An 8,936-nucleotide genomic window follows, 5' to 3' on the forward strand; every position below is an offset into this window, starting at 1 on the left:
CTGGCTTTGTTCCCGTACACACATACACACCCTCTGCCTCCTGCTCCTGGCTGCCCCTTGCAGGATGAAACACTGCCAGTCTGCAAGGGGAAACCTGCTGTTTCCTACAGATCCCTGCACAATACTGCAAATCTGGGACAAATGCTGTCCCTCAGTCATGCAGCCTGGGACCAGGACTTGAGGTTCCCATTCCTGGACTGTCCCGCCCAATTAGGGATGGGTGGTCACCCCCGGCTCACCAAAACTCCCTAGTGGCTCTGCCCCACGCCCTGGCCCTGCACTGTCATGGTGTTCGCAGCCTCAGGGTCTCCATGGATACCAGTCTGGGACCTGCGCAGGGTGGGAGGATGGGATAGGGTTGTGAGACAGGCGAGGAGTGGCATGGGGGAGCAGGACAGGTGGCTGGGGCCAGGGCCAGGGCAAGGATTGTGGAGTGGTGACAGTGAAGGGCTGGGGCCCAGGCCAGAGCCACAATCTGCTCTCAGCACGCATACACTTGTCTGCAGAACTAGCATCTATCACAGGGACCTACAGGGAGTGGATCTTGGCTCTGTCCCCAGTCCTGGCTCCATGCTGTCCCTGCCCCATGATACCAGTCCCAATCCCAGCCCTGGCCCTGGCCTTGCCTGCCCCTCCCACTCTGTGATATTGCTTCCCACCAACCTGTGGCGCCATCCTATCCACCTGGCTGAGCGCATACTGCCTGTACAGGTCCCAGGCTGGTCTCCATGGTGACCCAATCCACCCGCTTCATCTGGTGCCCCCAGCAATGGGAGCAGGGCAGGCAGGCTGGGGTGCCTGGGCAGTGGGAGCCAGTGCTGCTGCCAGGGCTGCTGGGAAGCAGGGTTTGGACACTGTACTGTTCCAGCACTACTGCACACCCAGAGGCAGCAAGACCAATTGCATGCACAGGACCTCTGCATCTGGCCAGGAACCCACCACAGGCGGGATGAAATCCTTTAGCGGGCTGGATCCAGCCTGTGGGCCATATTTTGCCCACCCCTGTCTTATCAGCATCTCTGAGTTATGCAAAGAAAAATAAAGGCTTATAGATCAGCAATGGAGTTGTTAAAATTAGTATAGTTAATAGTCTCTAGCATGTGAAATATTCATTGCAGCTAGTACAGTTGTTGTCCTGGTGCTTTGGGTCCCTGGTTGGCACCTAGCTCAATTAACATGGTGCTAGCTGTTTCTGCTGCCTGGTAGTTCTGATGCATGCAGACAGTTCATTGATAATACTCCAATGGAGCCTTGTGGCTTTAGTTCTATTTTTCATAGCTGTGATCATTATCTTCTACTCTTAGACATCCTGTCCCTTTTCCATAATGGGGTGGTGCTGAGTAACCTCAGCTAAGGTTGCAGCCCTCTGCTAGAGGAGTCAGAAAGAAAAGGGCAGGAGGAAGGGGGAGCATCAAATTCAGTTAAACCCAATTATAAATTTCCACCAGCTGTGCTGACTTTCCGGTCCTCTCAGGTAGAAACACCAACGGGTGGTGGCCAGAAACTGTCAAGTTCAGAGAACTTGAAAAAGGTTCAGAGAAAAGTTCCAGCATTGAGGATGCTCTGAACCAATGGACCCTACAAAACTAGGCCAATTTGTGGTGTTGATTATTATTAGGATTATAGGCTTCACTCATGGACCAGTCCCCTGTTGTGCTAGGTGGTGCTGTAGAAGCACAGAACAGAAAGGTGATCCCTTCCCCAAAGAGCTTGCAGACCAACTCTGAAGGCATGTTGGGACCATGTGGCTGGAATCAGGGATTTTAGGAGCGAGTAACCCTGGCATTTAAGCCTGACATCTCTACAAAGGGGAGGAAAGGGATTGCAGGCTACCAAAATCCTTCTTGGAAGTCACTTAGTGGTGAGGAAGTGGGGAATCCTGGCCTGTTTGGAAAAACCACATTGAGGAAAATTAACTGCAGCCTTATGGATAGAAGAAAAAGCTGGGAGGATGAAGCAAGGTGCAACTATGGTGTCTGTCTCCATCTTCTGTGAGCCTTTTGCCAGCTGTCTGGCCTTCTTCCTTGGGCACTGTGCTAGCCAGCAGAGCAGGCAGGAGAACGTGTTGTTCATGATCTCTGGTGTTCCTAGGTGTTCAAGGCAAGAGGCAGTCCCCTTTCTTCACAGGCTTCACGGAGTATGTTCCATCTCTTCTCTCACTGTTGGGGATGGCTGCAGACGCTGCAGGAGCCAGTCAGGTAAATCATGAGGACTCAGTTGCTCTGTGACATTTTGTGTGGTAACTGGCATCAACCTTGTGTTGGAAGTTAAGTGGTGAGTACTTGTGGAGGAAGTGATAGGATCTTGGCTCCTTTGGGTGTTTTAATGACAGGGATTGCTTTGCATCCTTCACCTTGAGGAACTGTACCCTGTTGCTCACCCTGTGCAACTCTCCTTCTACTGTCTAATGCCTGAGAGAAAGCACCATTTATTTCTCCAGCTTATAAGACTGGCTGTGTTGTCCCAGAGTGAATAAACAGCACTGTGTGACATCCCATGGTGGTGTTTCCAAGCCTTTTATTTTAGTCATCAATACAGTGATGCAATATTATAGACAGTAATTATTAAATGCTCATTTCAATGGGGAATATTTTCAAAGGTTCCATCTGGTACCTGCCCTGGGAGGGAAGGAAGGCTTGCCCTCTGTGGCAGATCCTCTGGTAGAGTTTGGCAGAGCCCAGAAATTCCATTACACAAAGGGCCTCCAGTTCTTAGTACCTGTCTTGGTTTCCAGTCAGAAGGCAATCTAAACATTTAGAAATTCTCCTTGAAGGAAAAAAAATATTTGAATTGATGAAAACCTTTTAATTGGACAAAACCCAAAATATTTGAATACTTGGACATTTGTTCCTCCTTCTTTATTAGCATTATTATCTATTGTATTATAATATCGCAATCATACTAGTGTATAATTTATACTTACATAATAATATATTAGATAATAGTCCAAATGAAAAGGAATTTCTAAGCAAAACCTTGAAATTCTTCATTCTGAAAATACCAAAGCAGGTTTTCCTCCCATTTGTCTCCACACCAAAATTTCAGTTAAATTGGCATGAGTTGGGAAGCCTGTAGATTTTGAAGGCACTCTCTTTTCCAGGGGAAACTGGTTCTCTTTAAGGTTTTCCAAGCAGCTCTGTTCTCCGGCACTATGTTTAATTTAGGCTTAAACAACAGAGCAATAAGGTTTTCATCACTTCCTCTAGGGAGAGGTAGTGCTGTTCTCCGCTTTAACAGACTTCAGGATGAGGAAAAATTCTTTGTTATTTAGCCTTTACTCGGTTTACTCCCATTTCTTTGAGTAACAGCTGTATGCAAGGGGCTTTCACAAAAATATGCTCCTTACCTTGTATCCCTACAGCATATGTTAGAGTAACAGCTCATTATTTTTCCCATTTACACAAAATAGCTCTCTCCTAGCCATCGGGAGAGGCAACTCCATCGGGCCAATATGCTTTTATGGAGCTATACTTTCCTAGAACTGTTTCTACTGTTGCAGCTGGAGGCATGGGTAGTACTGTTACAGTCTAACAAAGACTGTTCCTTAGCATGCAAGAAAGCATTTGGTTTCTGATGAATTGCCATAGTGTTGTTTTGTTCTTGCAGGTTTTTGGGGGGAACTTTTGAAACAACAGGAGACTTTGCTTTCTACCATTGCCTCTAACGAGTCAATTCTTGAGGTAGAATTTCCTGTTGCCTGGGAATCAGGAGCTTCCTTTGTATGTATGCTGTTTGTGGTCCCCTGTTCTAGGCCTGCTGTAAATAAAATGACTTATTTTTAGAATATACCTGAACTCCACTGATTTCTCCTACGTGGGGACAGACAAGGCTCAAACTGCTCAGCCCAGGCACAATACTTGAGCCTGCTTCTCTTCTGCCTTACCTCCTGTCTTGTTTGTTCATACATGTACATCAATGTAAAATTCTCACAAGTCAGATTTTTCCACTCACAAACCAGCACAAATTCTGCTCCTCGCCTGGCAGAGATGTCAGTGGCTGTGCGAGATGCCTGGCTGGGGAGAACTGGATGCTTGTCCCTAGAAGACAGTGATTTGAAGGGAGGGCTGTGGGGGGATGCCCTGCAATGAATCCAGGTATCCTCCTTCAAGGAATTTTTCAGTGTTAGCAGCTGAGCCCATGGTTCTCAAGAGCTCCCTTGGAAATTTTTTAATCTGTGGGAATAATGCTTGAGAGATGCACCTATGTGGCTGAGCGGGAGTCCCTTCATGCAGTCACCCTCCTTGGAGGTATTCAAGATGAGGCTGGACAAGCACTTGTCAAGCTTGTCTGAGCCCAGTAACTTCCTGCCTGTGGCAGGGGACCGGACTTAATGATCTTACAGGTCCCTTCCAGTTCTATGAGTCTATCATTTAAGACCCCGTAGAGCCAGACTGGGTGAGGTATTGGAAAACCCAGTGCTGGACACAATCCTATCCTGGCCTCTCTGGAAGATGACCTGAAATGGCTTTTCTGCATTAGTGCTACCCTGGATGAGCCATCTTTTAGTCCTTTATCCATAAAGGGCCAAATTCTTCCCTGTTGTAATCCCCATGACTTCAGGGGTGATTTAGGCCTAATCATAGGGGTTATTGGAATTATTCTTCAAAAGGTCTGAGACCATTACAGACAGTACAGCCCTGTTGCTTGTAAGAACAGTTCAGGCTAATGTTGACTGTTGTTTCCTTACCAGAAAAATGACCCTCCTCATTGTGGGCCTGGATAATGCAGGAAAAACATCCCTGGTGACAGAAATACTGAGAGGTGAGGAACCAGCCATTACCATTCACTGGTGGGGTCTGTATTTCGGTTGGTTTTAGAGGCACTTAGATCACTTCAATGCAACAAGTCTCTTGTTCTTTGCAGACAACTTAGCCATGATTAAGGGCATGTGATTTTTGTGTACTTTCAGGTATTCTTTTCTATGCTGTACATCAGGCAGCACCACAGCAACCCTGTGAGGTCAAAGTCAGATCCTACCAGTGTCTTTGGGCCAGAATAGCTGGGTTCTTTCTTAGATAATTATGTAGGTGCTGCAAGTGGTCTGAGTCCAGCCTGGGGAATGCGGTCTCAGCCTATCCAACACACTCTCCATGTGGCGTTGGTGCCAAGCCATCTCAAACATCAGTAACTGGGTTACACAGGACATAGGCTCATAGGTTTAAGAAGAATATGGGATATGCTGGCGAATGGAGTCCTAATAGGTACTGGACTTAGACACCCACATTGAGCAGACATGCAGTGCTGAGGTATGCACTCAGCTTAAAGTCATGGTATATGATCTCTTGGAATATCTGCAGGTACCAGTGTCCTGGATTCCTGCCCAGTTACTTGACCGTTCTCAGATAACAGGGCCACACAACTGGGAGCAGGACAGAGATATTCACATGTCCCCTGGTGGAACCTCCCAGGTTTTAGGAGAGATCTGGGTGTTGGGGGAGGGTGCAATGAGCACCTAAAGTCCTGACACTGACCTAGACCCACTTACTGCTTGAATCCCCATGCTAAGGCAGGAAATAGATGTGAGACAAACATAGCCAGGAGGGAGTCTAAGGGACTTGCATGGCCCCCACTACTGTAGTATCAGAGGATCTCACAATCTGTAATGCACTTCTCTCTCACATTTATTCCCACTCCCACATGGTGTGAGGGGCTCAAGCGAGGTTACCAATTACACAAGAAATAAGGTCATGCCTAAAGAGCCTCTGTGGCACAGAGGGAGCAGCTATGTCTGTGTCTGTTGCAATCCCAGCTGAGGGCCTTAGCCACTGGCCATCCCTCTACTTTAAGTCCCTATTAAATAAGGCCCTGGGTATAAGACAACACCCCTGGACAGGGTAACTATGGTACACTTGGCATTTACCAAACTGGCCACTGTGTCCCCTTTAAATGAGAGCAGGAAGGTAGCTGGGTATTGCTACAATCCATACCTGGAGACAATGCTCAATGAGCGTTGGTTATTGTGAGGTGTTTTCCCTTTCTCCCTGCAGTGCTCCCCTGTGACTTGCTCCCCACAATGAAGCCAAACCAGACAGAACTGAGGGTGAACAGGTTTGAAGTCTCCCTGGTGGATCTGGCTGGTGGGCCACGGTTCCGGGGCACATGGCGCAATCACTACAGTGATGCTCATGGGGTTATCTTTGTTCTGGACTCCAGCGATGTGGCACGGATGGAAGAGGTCAGGAGGACCTTGTCCCGCGTTCTGAGTCACCCAAAGATTTCAGGGAAGCCCCTTTTATTGTAAGGCTGAGTTTTGCTGCATTTAAACTGCCTTTGCTATTGTATATCCAGGTGGGAACCCAGGGCAGTGTTGGGGATCATAGAGAAGTAGGGCTGGAAGGGACCTCTATAGGTCATTTAAGCCAGCCCCCTACCTGAGGCAGGATCATCCCTATCCAAACCATCCTAGATAGATTGCACAGGTGAAAGCCTGTTGCACCCCCATGAGCCCTGGGACCGCCAAGACCCCTATCAGGACCCCAGCGGACCCCCGAAGACCCCCAGCATAGCCAGGAGGTAAGCAGGGCCCGCAGTGGGAAGGAGCTAGCACAGCTTTGGGGCAGCTGAGAGGAGCTGAGGAGGGTAATGCCCCCCCCCGCCTCCTACTTTGCCCAGCCCCCCAGGGAGCCACATGCCTGGTGCCACCCAGTGCATGAGACAGGGGAAGCACTCACCTGTCCCCTTCTCCGGTGTGGAAGGGACGACCCCCCCCCCAGCCCCTCGAGAACGGTGCGCAGGCCCTACTGCACACGCACAGGGTTTAAAAGGGCCCACCAATGACAGAAGCCGCAGTTTGGCCCTGGCTCCAGAGCGAGATGCACAGGCAGGAGCCTGTTGTGACCCTGGGACCCCCAGGACCTCCATCAGGACCTCAGCGGACCCCCAATGACCCCCAGCATAGTGGGGAGGTAAGCGAGACCCGCAGTGGGAAGGAGCTAGCACAGCTGCGGGGCAGCTGAGAGGAGCCAAGGAAGGTCAGGCCCCCCCTGCCTCGGCTCCTACTTCACCCAGCCCTCCAGAGAGCCACGTGACCGGAGCCTTGCGAACAGAACATGCAAACAGGCACGCTCTTGGGCCAGCGCGCAAGTTAGCATGGCAGTTTGTGCAGGAGGGCATGCAGGAGGGGCATGAGGCCATAGGCGGCAAGCCCCAAGGGAACGGTTGGCACAGTAGTAGCCAAACTACTACCTGTGCAATGGTGGGTGGGATGCGTTGCACCCCAAGGTTCCCCCCTGAGGCTGGATCCCTCCCCTCTGGTACTTCCAAGGCCTCCACCCAGACAGAACCCAGGGTTCTGGCCTCCATTCAGATGGGGCCCCTGGCTCTTGGCTGTGGGGGCTGCCTACCATGACTCCAGGCACATGGGATCAGGAGCATTGCAATCTCCCCTTGTGAGGTTTGCTCCATATTGGAGTCTCTGGAATCTCAGATAGTGGAGCTCCAGACTGGTGCAGAGGCTGCGTGCTATCAGGGATGGCGAACAGGAGATTGACTCCTACTGCCAGGCCCTTCACCCCAGGAAAGAAGAGGGAAGACCTAGGTTGCCTGCCAGGACCAGGGAGGCTAAGAGGCACTCCCATACTGTCCAGCCAGGGGGCTGGACAAAGGTTATCTCCAGCCCCAAGGCTCATTGTACCAGGGTCACCACCCGCCCTGGATCTCTGCAACAGGTACAAACCTCTTACAGCACCAGTAGAGCCTGAAGAGCTGCCAGCTACTGCAAATGAGGAAGAAATGCAACCACACAGAAACACGACCATACAGAAATGAAACACAGAGTGGTCATTGTGGGAGACTCCCTCCTGAGGAGGACAGAGGGAGCAATCTGTGGCCCCGCCCCCTTAGCCCGGGAGGTCTACTGCCTCCCAGGAGCCCATATCCAGGATGTGACTGAGAGGATCCCAAAACGTATCCCGACCACTACCCTATGCTCCTTATCCATGTGGGCACAAATGACATGGCTTGGAGCAATCCCAGCCAGGTCATGAGTGGCTACAGGGCTCTGGGAGTTGGGGGTACAGGTGGGTTTTTTTTCCTTGATCCTTCTGGTTACAGGTCACGGGCTGAGCAAGGAGAGACAAATCAAGGCAGTTAACAGAAGACTGTGGCACTGGTGCCATTGTGAAGGCTTTGGCTTCTATGACCACAGTCCGCTCTTCATAGAGAGATGCAGTGGTCTGTTGGGAAGAGACAGCCTCCACCTCACTCCACTGAGGAAGAAGCTCTTCTCAGCCAGAATGGCTGACCTGCTCGACCAGGCTTTAAACTAAGCTCGCCAGGGGAAAGACATACTTACTTGCCTGTACACCAATGCTAGGAGTTCGGGGAATAAACAGGAGGAACTGTTCCTTATGCTAAACAAAAATTACTACAATCTCATAGGGATAATGGAGACCTGGTGGGACTCCTCTTATGACTGGACTACGGGTATAAATGGCTATACCCTGTACAGGAGAGATCATGCTGAAAAAAGAGGTGTGGGCATAGCTCTCTGTGTGAAGGAGAGCTACACATCCCTACAAGCTGATGTGATGGGCTAGCTGGCAGTGACCTAGCCCAGGGGTTTTGAAAGGGCAAAAGATGATTGGTGGACTTGGGATTCCCTTTCCTCACCAATCTGGTAATGATTTGGCCCAGGGGTTTTGAAGAGGTAAAAGATGATTGGAGGACTTGGGATTCCCTTGCCTCAACAATCAGGCCCCAGAGACTCACCCTCCATGTCCCCTGATTGGCCCTTGGGTCACCTGGAGGGGGATAAAAGGGGCAGCACGGCTGACTCAGGAGAGACCAGCGAGGGACCATGAGGAAGGAGCTTCAAAGAGTTGGCAAGAGCTGAGCCAGCCAGGTGGGAGCAGTTGCCCCAGAAGAGCCTGAAGGAGCGGGACCTGCAGGCAGCAGTTGGACCCTCAGCAGCATGGCCTGCAGCCGGCAGGAGAGGC

At 50.5% G+C, this 8,936-nt stretch overlaps 1 protein-coding gene across 1 annotated transcript in view; it reads left to right on the forward strand.

Moving 5' to 3' along the window:
• Window positions 1-8,936, forward strand: part of ARL13A (ADP ribosylation factor like GTPase 13A) — a 29,564-nt gene that overhangs the window by 1,418 nt on the left and 19,210 nt on the right. The window contains exons 2-4 of the mRNA XM_025207466.1: window positions 2,092-2,198; window positions 4,691-4,761; window positions 5,988-6,237. Coding sequence (XP_025063251.1) covers window positions 2,140-2,198; window positions 4,691-4,761; window positions 5,988-6,237 — 380 coding nt within the window. The 5' untranslated portion in view covers window positions 2,092-2,139. The remainder of the gene's footprint in view (window positions 1-2,091; window positions 2,199-4,690; window positions 4,762-5,987; window positions 6,238-8,936) is intronic.

Source organism: Alligator sinensis, unplaced genomic scaffold, assembly GCF_000455745.1.
Source record: "Alligator sinensis unplaced genomic scaffold, ASM45574v1 scaffold387_1, whole genome shotgun sequence".
In the NCBI taxonomy this organism is placed as follows: Eukaryota; Metazoa; Chordata; order Crocodylia; family Alligatoridae; genus Alligator; species Alligator sinensis.